This window comes from Teleopsis dalmanni, chromosome 2, assembly GCF_002237135.1.
Source record: "Teleopsis dalmanni isolate 2A chromosome 2, ASM223713v2, whole genome shotgun sequence".
NCBI classification, from domain to species: Eukaryota; Metazoa; Arthropoda; class Insecta; order Diptera; family Diopsidae; genus Teleopsis; species Teleopsis dalmanni.
The window spans coordinates 115,716,563-115,738,679 of NC_051847.1; the positions used below are offsets into that span (position 1 = coordinate 115,716,563).

At 28.1% G+C, this 22,117-nt stretch overlaps 1 protein-coding gene across 1 annotated transcript; it reads right to left on the reverse strand.

The window, feature by feature from the left end:
* Window positions 1–1,186: 1,186 nt before the first annotated feature.
* On the reverse strand, window positions 1,187–20,978 carry LOC119684465 (uncharacterized protein DDB_G0292186). The gene is made up of 9 exons (XM_038098510.1): window positions 20,905–20,978; window positions 20,062–20,574; window positions 5,073–5,412; window positions 4,561–4,941; window positions 3,502–4,494; window positions 3,250–3,395; window positions 3,005–3,189; window positions 2,166–2,278; window positions 1,187–1,784 (listed from the first exon to the last, which is right to left on the reverse strand). The coding sequence occupies exons 2-9, from the start codon at window positions 20,310–20,312 to the stop codon at window positions 1,542–1,544; spliced, it is 2,652 nt and encodes an 883-aa protein (XP_037954438.1). The 5' UTR covers window positions 20,313–20,574; window positions 20,905–20,978; the 3' UTR covers window positions 1,187–1,541.
* Between the last annotated feature and the right edge of the window lie 1,139 nt (window positions 20,979–22,117).

Here is a 22,117-nt window from a genome sequence, read left to right on the forward strand (position 1 = left end):
ATAAGTTTTATTGTTACTTATGTATAAATGCACAAAAGAAATACATTTTAAATTTTTAATGCATATATAACTTTAATTTTTTTATAGATTTTTATGTAGATAAGTAAGCAGCAACATATATTAACAACTACTACAAATAGTAGTTAAAGGAGGGGTAAAGTAATATTAACTTGTAAACTGCTTTAAACGGTAGGATATTATTTTAAACATTTCAAGCAATTCGTTTTATAGTATAATATTATTAAATTTATGTGCATGAAAAAAAATTTTTACAAACATTATTATCTTACTATTTGTATTTTTATTAAATACTATGTATAAAGGCTTCACTATTGCTATGTATTGCTAAATACTTGTGATAATACACACACATATTTATTTGGTGTTTTCTACGGCAGTTATTATAAAACATAAAAACTTATCTATATATAAATAATTTTGTCAAGTATTATAATGTTTAAAATAACTTTTAATTTGTTTTTGTTTTTTGTGAAAAGGAAACATTTTTTTGGGAATTCATATTTCTTCTTATAAACATAGAATTGAACCACGTAGATTTTATGTAAGAACATATACTGTAAATATTAAGAAATATATAGCATAAAAGATCTTTATTATACACTGAAACTACGACCAGTTTGTTTGTTGGCTTGAATCGAACTATATTTAAAGAGTTAGGCAAAAGCTAACCAAACCAAGCCAACTATGCTGAGATTTGCATTCTTAAGATAAGTGTGGTGGTGTTTGTCGTATCTAAGTTGATCCCTATAAGAGGACCCATAGGCGCAACACTGTTCATGTGTGCAGATTGACTATACTGATCATAGCTGAATCAGCATAAACAGTAAGTTAGCGTCAGTTCACTTGAAAGAGTGTAGCGTGATATTGAGCTTTGCATTTTACTTGTTTTAATACAAAGTAAGACAAAACTTACTTTGAGAAATATGTGGAATAAATCCACATAACAGATTACACTGGTCTATGCTTTAACACTATAACATTGTTATAAAATGACACACTAAATAATATGAAGATATATTTGATATAAAAAAAAACAAAGCACAAAACAAATAATTTATATATAGTAATTGTATATGTGTTGATATTTTTAATAATTTTCTATTATAATATTATTAAATACACAAAGTTATAATAAATTTTGTGAACGTCGTTTGATTTTATAAAACCGTGAAGAGCAATATATGTTTGTCAATTAATATAAATTTATATAAAAATATTAAAATTTTTATATACCAGCGAATAGCTAGTACTTGTAATTTTGTGTATATAAATATGTAAGAAATGTTTTCGTCTGAATAATCATAGAATTTTAACTCCTTTAAAACAGAGCACATCATTTAGAAAGTGAATTTGAATTACAATTAATTTTATAGGTGAGTAGTTGAATACTACTTTGTAATTTGGAAAATATCTTAATGTTGCTTGCCATGTGGGTGCGTAGTCATTTCAATTATAAAATAATAAGCTATTAGTACTTTAAATTTGGACGTCAAAATATAAAAATATATAAATGTTTTGATTCAATGAGCTTGTGTTGTTTGAATTTGCTGTTGCTGCATTTGTGCTGCGGCAGTTGGCTGGGTTTGTGTAGCTGCTGTAGTTGAGGTACCAGCGACGGCAACATTAACTGTAGTGGGCGTGGTTTGCGTGCCTGATTGTATTTGATTACCACCGCTGATCTGCTGTGAATGTGGTTGCTGTATATCTGCCGACTCGAAGTAGTCAGAAGCGTTGCCACGACATATAGGGCAGGTGCGATTAGACTAAAAAATATAAAAAAATATTATTTAAATATTATTATTTATATTAATTTGTTGTTATTTGTTTATATGTTCCATACAAGAGATGTCTAACTCAGTCTGTATACATTTTCTATCTATTCTATCTATATTTCTATCCATACAGATCACATAAAGATTTGCTAAAAACGATCTTATTATTTTCAATTCATGCATGTTCATATGATTTTCGCTTCGTCATTTGAATCAGTTACTTCACCTTGCTAATGCAATTGGAATAAGTAGACAACGGATAGAAACTGTATACAGACTGTTTACATCCTCTTTATGTGTTCTTTTATTAGTCACATCCATGGCTTTTGAGTTAGACATCCTTATATAATACTGTAAAAACGACTGGCTTACCCGCAGCCATTTGTCAACACATTTGGCATGAAATTCATGTGAACATGGCAACACACGCAATACTTGACGTAATTCGAATTCACACATACAAACCACGCAAGATGTTTGATCGCCTGTAAAAGATTAAAAATTAATTAAGAAAACATTAGATTTTATTTATAAAATGCCTATTCCTAGTTGTATATATTACAAAAACAAAAAAAAATATAAATAAATAAATTAATAAAAAATTCTACTTCTTTATTCTATACACGGATTTGATGGAAGTTAAGTTAAGTGTTGTGTATCCTTCCTTTTGGAGATTCATTCTTCGCGTATCTATCCTCTCCTTGAGAGCACCAGTACTTCACTGGTGTACTGTCAAAATATTATATAATTGGAACAATTAGAAGCGGTATTATTGTATCTACAGTAGCCATCATAAAACGCTTTCCATTCATAGAGGCAAAGCATTTTTACAAAAGCGTTAAAATCGATCGAAGAAAGTGAATAATAACCACACACACACCTTTCATTAGTCCAAAACTTTAGTCAAACTATTATTAATTGGTATTTTTAAGGTGCCTAACTTTAGGCACCCTTTATAATCAATGAAGTGTATCAATAATATACAATATTTCAATTAAAGAATATAAAGATGAAATCAACAGGTTTCGATGTCCATAGCCCCATTGATGGGGCAAAATTTTACTTTATATTTTCTCTCACAATTCCCACAATTTTTTCCCCTTTTCCTATATAAAGTATCTCATGACTAATTTTGATTTTAAGCCGAGTAACAATAATTATGGCTTCCAAGGCTACTATGGTTACTTTTTAATCTAAGGAGTAATATTTACCATTGTGGGTTTCAGGATTGTATTTATAATTTGGCAATTGGTCGATTTCTGTACGCGCCAATCCGCGAGGCTTAGCCTCGCCTAATCGTTCAGCCAAACTAAGCAAAGCTTCATAATTCTCGGTTTCAGTTGAGTCTGGTGAGTTAAGTTCATGCTGGTTATAAGGTGATAACGGAAACATAGCACTATAAATGAATAGATATAATTTAGTTCTTAATTAAAGCAGTTCGTTCATTAATATTTACAGGAAATTAAGCAAAAATCCAGAATTAATAATGCCAGTTGATATTTGAACAGGAGTTCCTTGTTGTGACAATACTTGACGATGTGGAGCATGTGGATGATTTGGTGGCCAAAGCCTTGCAAAACGGCGAGAAGCGAATGGTGGACGCTAACATAAATAAATAAATAAATAAATAAATAAATAAAACATTTATGCATTCGATTAAATATATTTCAAAAATTTTACATATGAGTATTAAGTGTATTTTACTCACCTCTGTTGAAATGATCGCAGCTGTAAATTGTGACAATTGTGCTGCATGGGCTGCAGCTGCAGCAGAGGAATGTAAATGCGCAGCAGCTGCTGCAGACATTGGAGTAATATGTATTGGTGCAGCATGTAATTGGTTGTGTGCTGTTTGTTGCGCTTGTGTATTAGCACCTTGATGAACGCCATCCAAATGATGAGCACCAGTTGGTTCTAATGATAGACCGGCAACAGCAGCAGCAGCGGCCGCATCTGTGCGCTGTTGTTGAGTTAAATGCGCTGCATGTTGTTGATAATTAGCGGCAGCGGCGGCAGCGGTAGCCGCAGCTGTTGCAGCTGCCACAATTGCGGCGGTCTGTTGTGATTGCTGTTGTTGTGCAACTGCAACGGCAGCAGCCTGTTGTTGAGCTTGTTGCAGTTGCAACGGTGGACCTGCAGCGGTGGTAAAGTTAGTTGATGCAGCCGCGAATTGCGGTGAATTAAAATGAGGGTGCGAATTGCAAGGTTGTGACGCAAACGATGGTGTATAAATGCTATGTAAATGACAAGGTCCTAGGCGTGGCTGAGGAGGAGCTGGATAGGTGCAAATTGACGCCCATATTGGTTCAGCATGACGCAAAGGCAGACTTACTGGTACCTGATTTATATCAACCATCATTGCAGGTGGTCCAGTTGTTGCTTGTGGATGGTGATGAGTGGGAACAACTGACGCAGTCTGCGGTATAAGCGTACCTACTGATGGTGTCGCTGCACTAGCGCTAGCTGCTGCAGAAGTTGTTTGCAACGGATCCCAAGGAGAACGAATTGCTGATTGCTGTTGTTGTTGACCAGTTTGTTGATGATTATTAGGTTGGAGGTAGGATTGTTGATTAGTATGAGCGAAGTTTTGGTGATGATTGTGATGATGATGATTGTTATTGTAATAATTAACAGTCGGTGGCAAGGGACCGCCACCATCACGGTATCGTGGTCGACGTATAGGTGGACTACCCTGCTGTAGCTGCAAAAAAAACAATAATAAACAATAACATTTATTACATTAGAAAAATGTAATTTGGTGATATACCAAGTTTCTGGGGGAACGTCGTTGCTCCCAAATTGCTGGAGGCGACTGGCTCGGTAAACGTGCCGACATGCGACGTCGCTTACGTGAGGGACTATCCGATTTAGGACCATTTAATGATGTAGTTGAGCCGGACAAACCAGAGCCAGAAGGGCCGTCACTAAAACCAGCAGCACCCGTCAAAGATGTCGTGGAAGCTGATACCGTTGTACTATTATAAGAATGATTTTGATTATGGTGGTAGTTGTTATTATTAGGACGTGAGAAACCATTTCCACCTCGTGCACCATTATAACCGGCATTGTTTATGTCAAGACTTCCACGTTCGCCACGAGTATCGACATGTAATTCGTTATTACGGGAATAATTTTGGCTTTCAAAATTCTATGCATAATAATAGTTTTAGTAAATTTTATTTTATTAAGAAATTTAAAACTAACAATTATTATTAGAGGAGAGAGAGAGAGAACTAACAGGTTAATATAAATATTTATTTATAAATCACTCACACTCACCAAATTATTATTGCCATTATGATTTCTTTCGTAAGACCCTGAGCTGGTTACGTTATTGTGACGGCGGTTATGTCCGTGATGGTCTATATACTGATAGTGGTGATTATTATTATTATTGTGGTAATCACCTCCACCACGATGAGACATTAACCCATTATTATTATTGTTGCTAGTCGGTATATTAATTAGGTTTCTACGGTAATAATCACCACCACCACTATGAGAGTTGCTATTCAAAACTCCACGTCCATTATTGTTGTTGTACTGTTGATGTTGTTGGCCTCTTTGTTGTTGATGAAATTGTGATTGCTGATGATGACCACCGTGATTATTCCCATTACTAATAAAATTATTTAGTGTAATATTGTTTTTAGAATTTTTATTATTATTATTATTATTGTGATTATTGTGATTATTGTGATTATTAACGTTATTATTTAAATATTCAGTCGTATAATTTTCGGTGTGTGGTACATTTGTTGTTGCAGTTGCCATCAATAAATTATCAGTAGCATTTATTACATTAGACATTGGTGCATTTGTTGTACGAATTGGTACAGAGGACGAAGACGACACAGATAAGGACGATGACGATGACGAAGACGACAACAATGATGTGTTCATTGTTGTTGGTGTTGTTGTTGCAGGTACATTTAAAATTGTTGTTGTTTTATTATTTAGATTTCCATTCGTAGGCAGATTTGGAGACGACGACATTGAAGTCGACATTAATGTCGTGGTTGCATTGGAAGACATTGTCAAACGTTGTTGTTGATGCGATTGATGGTTGTGTTGTTGAAAACGTTGTAATAATTGGCGTCGTTGTTGTTGATGTTGTTGCATTTGTTGTGGTGATATTGTTGTTGTTGTTGTTGGTGGTGGTGTTAAAGTTGATTGCGCATGTTGGGGTATTGAGTCAGTGCAAGAATTTACATTCACATCAGTTATATTACTATTTGTTGTTGGAGTTGTTGTTGTTTGGTTTGAAGTTGTTGAATTTGAATTTGTTAGCGGGAGGGATTGGTGATTAGTTTGGTGGTGATGGTTATGGTTATGGTTATGGCTATGGTTATGGTTATGCTGATTATGAGCATATGAATTGTTGTGAGGATAGTAGTTATGAGTGTTTGGACTCATATGAGAGTTATGAGTTGTATGGTTGTGATATTGATTTGGATTATGATTGAAATGTGAAGTCTGTACATTTTGTTGATAACGTATGTTCTGTGTATTAGGTGATATATTGGGAAGGGATATGCGTAAACTGGGAGATAATAGGGCGGACATTTTTATATTAGTTGGTTTTGTTGAGCTATTGCTGATCGTATTGATATTAGCAGAGTTAGGGGATAATGGTGATATATTGGATAAATCACAAAGTGGTGAGCTTGGTGGTGGATTGGGGCTATGGTTGGGAAAGTGTAATATATTTGAAACCGTCAACAAAGAAGCATTATTTGTGTTGGCAGGTTGTGAGGTTGAGACAGCAGAGGATGCATGGTGTGTATGCTGATAATGGTGTTGGTGATTATGGCGGTGATTATGGTTGTGATTATAATTATAGTGATTCTCTTTGCTTAAATGGGGACAACTTCCGTTACTGTTATTATATTTATTTTGATTATTTGTTTGTACATCGCTGTTTTTTTTTTTATTAAGTTATTTAATTTTTAATTTTTAATTTTTTGCATTTAGGTCAAAATACGGTTTATATTGATTTTTTTTTGCAAAAAAAAGTATTTTTGTTGTATCAAAATGCAGTAGTTGAATCAAATAGTAGTAGTACAAGTAGTAGTAGTGGTAGTAGTAAAAAACACAACCCATAATACAGTTATTTATGCATATACATTTACAGTTATTATATGTATGTAGTTGCCACATATATAAAATATGTATTTATTTAATGGTTTTTAAATATATTTTTAATATTTTATGAAGAAGAAAGAAAAAAACGAAAAAAGAAAAATAATATTTAAATGCCAAAATGCAATATTTATATAATAGATTTTATTAAATATATAATTATATTTAATAATATGTACACACAAGAACAATTACATAATATGATAATATAAATAAATTTATTAATGACAAATTGTAAAAAAACTTATTTGTATTAGATGCACACTACGTTTCTGCTTCGATTTTGCAAAATTTTTCGTATTCTATAACATTTCCAAATTAGAGGAGTAGAGGATCATCAATTTTTTCTCGATCATATTCAAATTATAGCATTCCAAAAAAAAATTGCATTCTTTACAGCGCAAAAAGCCAATTCAACGCACAAGACTATCTCATCAAATACTCATTCGCCATTGGCTCAAAATATAGAAATTAAATTGAATGGAGAAAAATTTGATGATGTCTCTTTATTGCAACTTTAATTTTCTTATAGTATTGAATATTTTTTTTTAAGTTTGAACTACTGTTGGTGCTGCGGTGATTAATTTTTAATAAGCGTGAAAACAAAAATATTGATAAATATTGATAAAATATAAAAAATGAACTTCTTTCTTCCTTTCAATACTGGATGAGTGTGATATCGACCTATATAGGTTCTGATGTGAAGTTCGAAAATTAAGTTAATTATTATTGGTAGGCGAAAAGTTGGTAAAAAACTAATTTAATATTGGTTTTTTTTTAACTGGGAAATTTGGGGATATCATAACAGTTTATAAGATTTCAGTGATTAGGACTTACCACTGGTAAATGAGATAAGAGAACCCTACAACTTTTATCTAATTTAAAATTTAAATATTCGCTTTATTATTCGAAACTATTACAACACAGGCAGACAGTAAGCTTGTTATTTAGAGTAGTAAATTTAATAGAATAGTGAAAAGGACTCACAATGGTATAGAACACTGCGCATATAATACGACTGTTGTCTAATCTAACGCCTAATCTAACGCCAACCGAAACAAATGGAGGAATAGATATTTATTCATTTTTTTTCGGGTTCATCGTGATAACGCAGATGCTCTTAGGTCAGATCAAAGCTGAACAGCAACACAGATTTATCACAGTGCAACACTGTATTTGTATATGTATTTTCCATATCTTTTAACTTGACAAAATTAATAACAAAGAATTTAATATGTTTCATCCATTTTAGGAAAATGCATATGCGTACTTAATAGGAGTTTCTGACTAGGAGCTTCTGATGTTAATTATAACATCTTTTTGATTTCATATACAGATAATAATAAATAGTTAAAGAACAAAAATTACAAATATTTAGTTTATTTTATAAAATAAAAATAAATATTAAAATGTGTGGGCCATTATAGTTTGGTACTAATAGCATATAATATCTGATCCACATTTTTAGTAATTATTAGTATATTCTAGTATATTCAACAGTATTGAAGTAATATTTTTAAATTAAACGAAGTCATAGTGAATTCAAAGTTTTAAAGATGAATGCCCCCCGCGTAGATGACAACCACAAGACATAGTTGTCAAATATTCTACAAATATTTGGTATAACATCCAGCCGTGAAGAAAAGGTCAAATAAACTTCCAAACATCTAAAACAAACATACAGAAAGTCAAATTATTGGTCTATATCAAGCTAGATTTTTTCCAGGAATTAATCCATTGCATACCAAATATTTACTATATCACATCTGTTCTTTGACTTAATAACATCGACAAATACTTTGGCACTCTATATACAAGAGGAAAAAGCTAAATCGCCTTACTGTATTTACATTATAAATGTTAGACGTGAAAGACAGTTACTTATGCCTTCGAAGAAGTCATAGATATGAAATTAGTCAAGAAATAAAACTCGAATTTCGATATACAGGAGAACTTTTGTATGAAGTCGCGATATTTGGAAACACGAGGTTCAAATAGGATCGTACTTTTATGCGGTTTTCATTAAATCGAATGTGTTGGATTTTTAATCAAAAAATATTGTTAGGCTTGATATTGGTTTTAAATTGCTCGCATTAGCTTGGCAGACTCTCTTCAGAGATAGGACAATATATATGATAAGTCCTTTCTACTAATAATAAGCATTTGCTACTATATGTTTGATATGTATAAATTTATATACATCAATGTTATTCGTTCAAAAGATCTATTCAGCTGACATCGCTACTTCTATTTTGAAATCTTACGCTGGTTCCTATTAAAATTAAAATGTTGGTAGTATGTGATGTGAATATGTTGTAGGCACATCAAATTTCGCTCTATGGCAGAAGCGATGAACTTCTTTTTCTTTACCTTGACGAACTAAAAGGGTGAACAATCAACCAACTCTATTTTGCAACAATCACATTAGATGTCAATTACAATATATATATTTATTATTAATATAAAACAAAATATTACTTATACCAAAAATCTATTTCAATAAAAATTAAACAATTTCATTTTTTATAATATAAAAATATTACTAAAAATTGTTTAACACATGCCAACATTTATTTAGTGTATTTCTATGTATGCGTGTGAAAATATTTTTGTGTTTACGGAAAAGCTAACATATTTTTTTAAATATTTAAAAGTACATTTTGTACATAAAATGGTTAATTAAACAAATAAAAAATTATATAAATATTTATGTATAAAAGTACCAGTTGCTTACCACAATTTATATGTTTTGTATTCATAACTTACGAGAAACGGTTGCAAAAACTACTTTATTAAAAATTTATTAAATCATAAAAAACTTTACAATAATTTTAAGAGATCTTTATTTTGTAAATATGTATTATTTATTATATTTTATTTTGTTCGCATAAAAGGAACAAATTCACAAAATTACAGCAGCACGCAAACACATTAAAACCAAATTATATAGGAATAAAATGAAAATACTTTCACAATTAATTAATAATAATAATTATTTCTTTTTTATCAAGTAAGCCATAATATTTAAAAAACAAAAAAAAACAAAAAAAAAAATTAAACACAAATTTCTTTACAAATTAAGAAAAAAAAGAATTGAGTTTGCCTAATAATTATCTTATGGTATATGAAAACAAAAAAAGTTACTTCAGGGATAATGCATAGACTTTAGCTTCCATATAACATAATGCAGTAGAAAATAGACTTGAGGATTTTAAAACAGAATATGGTATGTTATTCAGATATTTAGGTTAGAAAGTAAAAATGTTTTTGCAGGTGTTACCATTGAAGATATTTATAAACAAATTTCCTACAAACATTATCACTCGTTTTTATTTCATGGTTTTAGTGCAGTTAACGGGGAAAATCGTTTAAAATGATTAAAATGTTCTATTTTCATATGTGTTTCCCCCTTTTGAGGTTATATTAGCTGCCGTTTCAACTTCTGTAAATTTTAATGTATATACTTGAAGTAAGTTGAGCACAGCTTGTATGTGTAACTTAAGTGAAGGGGTTTACAACGCATTTTCAATGAATTCAATTTAATAAAACAATTCATATGTGTTTTTAATATATGACTTGATTACTTCAGTAAACGATTTTAAGGATTTTTCTATCTGCAACTTCCGAAAATTGTATGTATTCTCTAAAGGAGACTGTTTAAAGTTTAAATCAAAATAATATTGGTATAATTAATATAGGAATATAAGGCAATGAATCAAGCAACTTTATAGTTTTTGTGACAATTAATCTGTCAAGATGTCAAGATGATCATGTAATAAGCACAGGGCTTGTTTTATTTCAAATTTAAGTTAAATGTGGTCTGAGCTTAAACAGAGCTTAGTATTATGAAAAATATAGCAAAACACTTGAAAATTATATAGATTTTTAGTAATATGGTTGTTATTAACATACTCTTATTACGAATAATATGGGTCACTACTTTCATGTGAAAATAAGTCATTTGAATTAAATAGAAAAAAATGAAGCTTAACTTGTAAAAATTAGTAATTGGGCCCTAAAGTGTGGCTTAAATTTCACTTAAGTGCGCAAGCGAAATCTGCAAATGTCGAATCGACACAAGTGTACATAACAAAATTACTTAATTAAATAGCATTATAAACATTGACGAAGTAGTTTTATGCCCTGATCTTCTAGTTATACGGTCACACAATAGACCTGTAGGTTTAAGTGGATGGCTTGGGATTGCCGGTATAATCTTGCCTTAATTGGAACTAAAGTATGTATTTTTTAAAGATGATTTAAAAAAACTGCTTTTTTGATATTATTTATCATATATGAGTGTATCATTAGAAAAGAGCTAACATTAGGAAGTAATGTTTGCAGGATTGCAGAATGTAATAAACCAAAACCAAATGCAGCAGAAATATTTTCTACATACAATAGCGTTTCAATTTAAAAACAATTAATATAAGTTATAGCGGTAGTTTAAGCGTTTATTCTGAAAATAGAACAGTACCTAAATTTATTCTTGTATGCGAATAAAAAACAAAAATTGACAAAATATGATTTTGAGCAATACAAATTAAGTGTACGATGTGTTTAAACATATAGCCAATTAGACCAGATTAAATTCCTTATACTTGTAGTCCAGAAATTATATATGGACTATTTAACCTTCAAATATTTCCAAAGATTAACTATGTATATATGACGGTATCCGGAACAGCTATATGGACCACCCAAGAAGTGAGTTTAAAACTTCTTCTCTATTAACTAATTATTCTCTTCTAATTATAATTCTTGACTATCGCATGAAATTTTAATTTATGAATTATGCAGTTAGAAATTGCTTGATTCACTGTAAAAAAGATTCATACCAGAGAAATTTTTAGAATATTGTAATTAAGACAATATTTAAATCAAGTAATTTTTAAAAATTTTCCAAACATTTTCGAGTGAACATTGTGACCTGTAAGATAAAAAATATATCTGGTTTTATGAATTTCAATTATAAACAGATATAAAATTACAGTTACATTTTTCTGTCTCATTGAAAAATCAGAGAAAACATTTGCCGAGATTTATAAAAGCAATTCTATATGGAAAAAATCAATTTTTAAATGTTCTGAAAACATATAGTGGTAAATTAAAAAAAAATAATAAAAATTTAAAATAAATTAAATGTTATAAAAATAAATTTATTGTATATTTAAAGAAAATGCGCAAATTTTAGCTTCAAGTTCTAAGCCGAAGTGTGCAAAATGCAAATAAATTTTTTTAGATTGAGTTCATTTTTTTATCAAATTATTTTATTTAATTTATTTTGATTACAAATATCTAATTAGATAAATATCAGTTTAGACTAATATTAAACTAATATTAATTAATATTAATATGTTAACAATGATGGTATCATTTTAATGACAATTTCAATAAAAAAACTAACCCAATCGTTTTAAAGTTGCCATAGAATAATTAAATACTCATTATATAATATAATTATTATAAAATTACAAACTATATAATATTTTGGATAAAGAGGAAATTTTGTAAATACTTTTTTGTTATATGTACTTTTTAATGATTTTTAATATATATAATTTATTACCATTTAAAAAGAACAAAATTAAAATAAATTAGCATCTTGCGCGAAACATTCAAAAAAACTTTCAAGACACTACCTTTCATCTTAAAATCGAAATTGATAAAATATAAAAAAATATATATATATATTTATTAATACAAAAGAATCAGCAAAGAAACATTCGTTTTACCAGTTTTATTTTTTGACTTGTCTTTTAATCATGGTTTCATGGATTCAAATACATATTTTTACATATATATCTAAAACAGAGATGTTAAATTTAGATAATATCGAATGATAGTCTTACACGTAATAAGTCTTTTACAAAAGTAACTGATCTATTTATATTTTTATTTATCGATTTATATTATAAACTAATTTAGACATCTGCCATATTTGGAACCAAGAAAATGGATGAAGAATAATAACTGACTATATCTCACTCTCTCTATCTTACTTTTTTACTTTCCATATATGTATATATTTTTGTGATAAAAATTGTCTACGAAAATTAATTTTAATTTAATAGCATAATCGCATATTCTTTGAAATGAAAGCAATTAAATTTTATATATGAATCCATTTTTTTCGTCTAAATGAAAACTAAATATCAACTGGAAAGATAATATATTACAACACAGAGTCAATTTATGTTTAATATTTTAAATCATTATTTTTATTTAAATTGTTCAATTATTAAATAATAGTAAATATTGAACACAATCTAATCTTTAAATTAAGACGCATACTTTTGTTTCGAAATAAAGTGATATTGACTTCAGAGTTGACTTTGTTTTGAAGACGACTGAAGATTACTTTTATAGAAATGGGTACCTACTTACAATTTTTCATTCATTTATTAATATGAGCGATGTCACACAATGTGAAGAAATCTAATGATGAAAACCACAGTTGAATTTAAGATGTAAATCAGTGGTCGATAATCCATACGAAATTACGAAGAGGTCAATATCGAAAAATGTCTGATAATAGAGTAGGCAATAATGGTCTTCGAAAGAATGAAAAGACGAATTCTGGGTCCACTACCAATCGGTATTTTGATATATGTTAATAAAATCTAAACGAAAATAAAGAATATAGGATGCTGTTTTTAGTGTACACTTTCAGAGTCTAAGTTAGCCGCTTATTTTTGCGACACCGATGTTATAGTGTAAGTATCACTAAGAAATAATACTCACATATTTTATGTCATTTAATATAAAAAAATTTTTTAGATAAAGCTCTGAAGTAGTATATACTTGTTTATTTTAAGTTTTTAAAATTGAAAGTCTTGACTACAGTAAATACGTCATTATTGGGTAACAGGTGATTGTAAAAAAAGGGATATTACCCGAAATAAATATTATCTATTTTTTATTTTTAATCGTAAACTTGGTAACTGCTTTTGAGCACCAACGAGCTCCACCGTTCAGGTTGTTATGGTGGGTGGATATTTAATATGATATTCTTTGGATGAAAACGATACATTTTTTTTTTAAATTAAACTTTTAATCTTTTTCTAAGACAACTTTATTCTAAATAACATAATTTTACTTGATTCTAATGTTATATTTCTCTATTGACATAAACTAGACAGGGTAACATAACATAACAGATTTAGTTTCTTGTCTTAATAAAAAGATATACAAACCTTATATGTATATAGCAATGGTTGACTAACATTCCTATTATATAAATAATTTAGTGCAGTGCTTATTAGATTTTAGTGTTAATATAAGATTGAAATCTTAAAAAAATATTTGTAAGATCTTAGATCTTACGATCTTAGTTTTCTTTTTCGTTTCTTTTTTTAATCTTCGTTGTTATTAAAAGAATACACTCGTAAATATAATTAATTTATGAACAAATAAAAATGTACAACACCCAAGGTAATTTTAATTTATACAAAAGCAAAAATTATTGATTTTAATTTTTATAAATTGCATATAAAAATATGTATATAAGTATGTTCGAATATATAGAATATAGGTTAATAGGTCTATCTGAATATGTGATATGTGCAGCACCAGCGTCCAAGAGCATTGTATACAAATATCTATGTTGCACTACACACAATTAACAAAAACTAATTTAGTTATTTTGTAGATAATTGTAGATGTTATAATTTGAACAAACATTATGAAAATACATTATTTATTTTTGAAATGAAAGCGGATTTATATTATACAAAATTCGGCATAAATGAGTAATAAAACAAACAGGCGAACAAGATAAAGATACGTACTTAATTGGGTGGATTGAGCTAGTGAATTGTGTCGGGAAAGTTCGAAAGAGTTTAGATTAATCTTGATTATACCAAAATATAAATAAGTAATTGAAAAGTTTTAATTTGAAATGTTCTCGTTTTAAAATGTGAATAGCGTTAATTCGTACAGTGTAGTAGTAGATCGAATATAGTATGAATCAAAACGTAATAAACTTAATTAAACATTTAAAATTAATTATTGCTAAGCGTATACATATGTATGCAGAGTTTTACGGATAAGTTAGGCTCATTGTATTTGATTATCCGTAGCACCCTGTATTTATATAAAAACAGACACATGACAAGTCTAAAATGGTAAAAGGAATGTATAATGTTTTTCAATAGAAGCAAAAATATACATACAATTTTTTAAATATTGTTATTTTTTATTAAATTTGTTATTTTAACTAAATTAAAATAAGAAAAATACTAATTTGACTAACAAAAAATTGTAAATAGAAGAAGAAATATATTGAGTGAGAAATGTTAACGGAATATATAAATTAAAATTGTTGTTACTAATTTAATTTGTTTAATTAATAAATAGAGAAAATGTGAAAAATATTACTGACGCATTATTAATAGGCTTTCTGCTTTTTATGCTGAATAATTTATGTATATAAATACATTTTTAATTAAAATTGTTCATTTACAAAAAAAAAATAATAAAATCTATAATAATTAAAAATAATTTGTAAAAGATAAAATGCAAGAAAAGCACGGTACCTACTTAATTATCACTTCAAAAAAAATTTGAAATTCTGAAACCATAAATAAATATTCGATAATCATTTGAAATAAACCCTGAATTATATGCTTAACCTAATCTTAAAAAAATGCTGCCTTTATAGAGAAAGGGCCTCAATTTATATAAAGTAAATTCAGAAATTGCTGCAATCCAAAATATTCTTTAATTTTGGACTGATTTTTCGTCATATCTGGAATTATATTAACTACTTATACTAGACTTAGGCTATATGTCCTAAGTGAGTCATATTTTTAGCAAGACGATTTACTGGTTGTATACCATATACCATCTTTTCTGAACTAATGTTAATGTTAAAAATACAACATAAATATTTTAAATGACGAAAATGTAAAATTGATATATGAAACTGGTACAAATCGCAGTAAAAACTTATTTACAGGAAAACTTTCCTTAAATGATTTAATGGTGAAAATTTACTAAATAAGAACTCTCAACACTACTTATTTAACATTGTTGATGACTTTGTCAATAAAAGAAACTAATTCAAGTGTTGAAGGGAAAATCACGAAAAATGTGAAAGATGCTAATCTTGAAAGGTTAAATAGCATTCATATGAGTGACTTATGAAGATACTACTTTACCAATCTATATTTCATATAAAAAATTATCCCAGTTAAACACTACATCCGAAGGTTTCTGACAATTCTAATAAGGCTTCGTATATTATCAACTACTGCTATATTATAAACAATTAGTTCTGATTTATTCTGTCTGTAGATAATTACATTTAATAAATCTATAAAAAATAATGACAAGAATTTTTTACTCAATAGAAATAGTATTGTCTTTTATTCCGACAAATTTTAACTGCATTATTCATCACTTACTAACAAATAAGAATCTTTAAAAGAAAGTTTTTAAAGGTCCACCATCTAAACTGAATTCTACAACTGCATGGCCTTTTTGTTTATTTCAGATCAATAAAGATTAGTTTTCTATCTAGATATTAAAACAAAAAAATGTGTAGTATATTAAAAAAAGTTTTCTCATCCACAAATATCTTATTCTTTACAATAAGATTACTTATGTACAAAGTAGTACACAAGTAATCAATATTAAAGCAACACATAGCAGTTATGTCTATCCAGTGAGATTTATTTGTGAGCATGGATTACCACGTTGTTACTGGAGTTATATACCAGCAGGTCAACAATGCGAACATATAGATCAGGATATCATAAGTATTTTCAACACTTTCAGCAAACTGTCATGATTTGTGAAAAAAGGAATTCCATTTCCATAAGCTACAAAGAAGTAACATAGCAAGCACCTATAGAGCACTATAGAGAATTTTTACAAAAAACACCAATTTTCCCCTTGCTATATAGGTATTATTAACCATATTTTTTACAGGTAAATAGTCAATATGGAATATCACTGGTTAAAAATTCAAAACGTATTTTAGTAAGTTAATGTTTTTAAGGGTTTATAACAAATTTAATTATGGAACAGGGTTTTCCTTAGGAATTAGCATAATTTTCTTAAATGAATTAGTTTTAAAGTAGATATACACCACTGATATAGATAGCATATGATTCTTTTAAAGAAAAAAATATCTTTTAAGTTTAAATTGAATTTCATTGCATATTTTTCGGCACAAAATATTAAAATTATAGTTAAATATTTTCGCCGCTAGATAAAAACTAATAAATAATGAATTTGAATAGAAGGATGAGAAAACTTTTTTATATAATAAATAAATGGGTTTGGTGGTCGTTTCGAGAAGGGACATGTGACTCCAACTAATTAATAAACTAATAACTAATAAAGTATTAAATATTCAGAGTATATAAATATTTTTATTAAGTTTTATAAATAATAAACTAAGTTTGTTGGAGTACCAGTTTATAAGTTATTTTTGTGCATAGCACGATTTAAAGCGAATTGTAAAAAGATAATGAAATATGTTTATATCATACATTTATATAAATACGTATATGAAAATAAAATAACGTTTAGTAAACCCAAACACATTTTGTTAGACAAAAAATAAAATAAAATTTACTTATATATATAAATATATAATAAAAACAATAAGTTAAAATAAATAATAAATAAACATATATGTATATATATCAGTTTATTTATGTATATATACGATCAAACTACAATTAGTTGTATGTATGTGAATATTAAAACCCTTAAGGAATTGTTTATGCCTAAACATGCTTTAATATGATTAAAAAGCGCGCTAAGAAAACCCACAACTAAATCAAAAAGCTTGACAACATTTCTTAAGTATATAGACAAATATAAGTTAAATGAAAGAAAAACAAATAGTGATGAAAAAACTTTATCTTTACGAAATACGAATACGTATATTTGAACTACTATTGAGAACTTTAAGATTTTAATTTACTACAAACTCAAATCACGTTATTTTTGTGCTTTTCATGCATTTATTCTCTTTTTACATAAAATTTTTTTAATATATATATCTTGAAATTAATATATATATATATTATGAATTAATAAAAACGTTTAGATATAAAATCAAATATTTTTAGAATCTTATAGCAACTATCTGACAGTTATGTTTTCAATTGACCAATAACTTATTTATAGATGAATAGAGCAGCCTGAAGCAAGCTTAGATATTTTAAGCACTCTGACGAAGGGGCAGGCGGCTCAATTTCAGAAAAAATGCAAATATTTAATTTCATTGAAGTGATGGAAATTGTATTTTAACTCACAATCTCCAGAACATGCATTAGTGCACACTTAACTATTAGATTTTTATTCTACTGTTTTTTTTTTTCAAGCAAATTTTTTTGAATAGCATTGTACTAAGCTCGGTTCTGTCTTGCTTGAATATAAATATATGATTTTTCATCGGGGTGAATTATACAAGCGAGTAACCTATATCCATAACTAACCAATTGCAAATTTTGCAAATTGGCACAAAAGTCTATTGGGGTAAAATAAAAAAGTGCTATCGGCATAGTGAAATAATAATTTTTATAAACTGTAGAAATATTTGCTCATTACAGAACCATATGGACGAGTTTATCTACAATGGATAGGTTTGAAAACCAACTGTTTTAACAACTTTCTCATTACGCTGCAACAAATAGAATCGGTATCTGAAGTATATACTTTTAGTTAGGGAATTATGCACACAGCATAATGGCTTATGTTGCTCTAGAAGAGGGCTGTCCAGACCAGAAGCGATCACGGGACAATACAAATTACTGTACAGATTGAAATAGTTGTTATTATAAATACATTATTACATTTTAAATACGGTTATAATGTTAAACTTAGTTTTATTAATTTATCAATTTAAATTTATTTATTTATTTATTTGGTATACCATAAAAATAAAATAGTGTTGTTTTACTAGTACACCAAAAGAAAATTTGCATAATTGTAATAGATTAAAAACATGTCACGGGCCGTATAAACTTTGGACAGCACTGCTCTAGAATAATCAACAGTGATACTAAAAAATAATACAGATTTATGTGTCTTAAAGGGTATATGATTATAAATTTTCTATTTAAAAATTACAAAAAAAATCTATAACTCTATAACTTTGTTGAGTCTTCAGATGATTTTTTGATTTTTTTGTTCTTCTACTCTCTGGATAAGTATGAAGAAAATTTTTTTAAATAGATAGCCAAAGATAAAGTTTGCAAACGGGTTATACATAATTAACTGAACACACTTTTTGATTTAATGATTTCAAGTGAGAACGAAGAGAACATTTAGGAAACTCATAATCATTTAAAAGTATTGGCATTGAGAAAAGCAATTACTTATATAAATATTATAATAAAATACTAATAAAGTTCAAATGAACAGGAGCATATTTGTCTATTTTTAGATAGTTGCTTATTAATTAATTTGATTTTGATTTTATAATTAAACACGAAACTATATAAAATAATACTGTTATAAGAATATAAACATTTACACTGTGAAACTTAAACTGTCTTGAAAATGTTAAAATTATATATATATATAAAAACAACAATAATACTGGGTGCCAATTAACAAAAAACCAAAAAAAAAAAAAAGTTAAAATATATAATTATAATAAATAGGGGACAAAACAGAAATTTATAAATTTTTATAATTAATAATAAAAACGTACTATTTGCAATGAAAGTGAAAATGAAACAGAGTTTTTCACATTAAATTTATTTGTTTCATTTTAGTAATAAACGTACATTTTCCTTCTGCTGAGAGTTATTGTTTATTAAGTAATGCAAAAGTTTATATTAAATTACAAAATTCGCCCTTTAACCTAAAGCAATTGTTTTCATATTTATGATTTTTTATTTGTTTTAAAAATTCAGCTTTTTATTAATTTGGATTAGTTTAATAGAGACAAAGAAAAAGATAGGGGTTTTGGTGTAGATGTGGATCATTAGCAGGATTCATTGGGGATTTTATGGAGGGAGGGTTAATTAATATATTGTTTTCATAAATATATATTTATATATACTTATATAAAGGATTATTATATACTAAGCATATGTGTCATATATATTGTTTCTTTTTTTAGTTATTTTCATAATAAAATGAAAAAAATTTATCTTACCCAGCCATATTCCAATTATCCATGTTCATATTGTTAGCCCTGTTGTTGTTGCTATACCAAGAGTTACCGACATTTATCCCGTTATTGCTGTTGTTGTTGCTGTTATTACGAGATGTATGATTATGTTGATTCTGCTGCGATTGATTGTGATAATGGTGCGGAGAGAACAGCATGCGTCCACGTATGGTACGTGCAGGTACGTTCCTGGAGAAAGTTCTACGGGTGGTGCCTGTATTATTTGGATTTAACATTATAACGCGTTAGTCTTGTTGCTTTCTTAATCTTAAATATGCTTTCTGGTAAAAGATGCTTGGAGTATGGAACTGATTGATCCTAACTCCCACAATATGAACGCTAATTGAAATTGAGAGAGGTTTGAATTGGCTTTCTTTGCTTTGCTGTTCTATATTTGGTTGTTGTGGTTGTTGTAGTAGTTCACTTTAAGAAATTACTTGGTGTTTTGTTTTGTTCTATAAATGTGTTAATTTCTTGATTGAATCTAATTTGATACAACTGAAATTCATATAGAAAGAAGTACACATATATAAGTGTTTATTTAATTAAGCTTTAAACAAATTCAAAAAAAAAAATTTTATTTCGATATTTTATGGAGTACTATTGAACTACGAACCATGTATGTTATGTTTTTATACATTGAAAATCTTTTAGCCTTCACCAAAAACATATTATATGGCAAAAGCATTATATGATAACGTAAGCTATCGGAGCTGAATGTGAAGTTCGGCATTTCAGATAAGAATTATTAATATGTGTAAATTTTTAAATTTCAAAATAATTATAATTTTTCACTACTTATTGAAATATATTTTTATGGTTACATACATGCAGCACCGAAATCCATTAAATTATATTAAATGTTATATATTTGGCTATATATATCAGAATCTTAGTCATAAAAAAACGAATAAAAAATAATATGATAAAAATTAGGAATAAATTTTATATTTTTATTATTTAAATTTGTTTTTTGTAACTTAAATGTCAACTTTTTTAATTTAAATATGATAAAATTTAATTACTTCCTAAATGGATGGGATAAATCAAAACTTGGCAGGCAGCCAAAGATAATTAAAAGCGTTATTGAACTGTAAATAGTAAAATAAAATGGGCTAACAATGCATAACGCTATTAATTTGTTTGATTTATTCAGTTCGACTTTAATATACGATAGGAAGAATATACTTATGCCCCAATCGATATTAGAATACGTCCCTAAAAAGAAGACATTTAGGCGGTCATTTGAAAGACTGAAGGTAAATTTTAATTATAAAAAATCTACTATAGATGGAATGCTTTGTTACATTGGAATCACAACCTCTAGTACCCAGGAATAACATAATATCATAGATTATCGTAATTCAGTGGTGATATAATAGTATATTGTATTAAAAACCCTAAACTCATCAAATGATATGTATCATATTTGCTTATGGAATAGTATTTAACTAAATATGACTACTAGATCTAGCTCAGGGTCAGAACAGATTGAAATAATTATTTTAATTGACTCGATCAAATATCACAGAAATAAGCTGTAAGTTCATGTTGATGATGCCAAAAGATATTGTTTTCAATTGTGTATTGCATTTATTATCGCAACACATCACTGCTTAGATAAAATCTACAGCATATACATGATTAAAAAAATTCTTACAGCCTTAAGATGTTATTTATTGTATTTATTATTGTTATTGAATATTTCCTAACACTACTGATGATGAGTACGTAGCAATACTCGAAAAAGCGTTGTATGGTCAGCCAAATTTCAATAAATTAACTAAATTTTTGTTCTTGTCTTTTGTTTGCCATTCGAATCCGTCTAATTTTGACGTGTCACTCTTCGCAAGAAAAAATTAACGTTACTTATTGTATTATAATTTAATTATTTAGTAGTTATTACATACAAATTCAATATTAAAAATAAAATCGAGTGACTCATACCTTACATGAGTTTAATTCAGTACTATTATATTAAAAATTTATTTTTCATATTTATTGGATTAAAACAATTGAAATGAATTGTTCCACCAGCCTG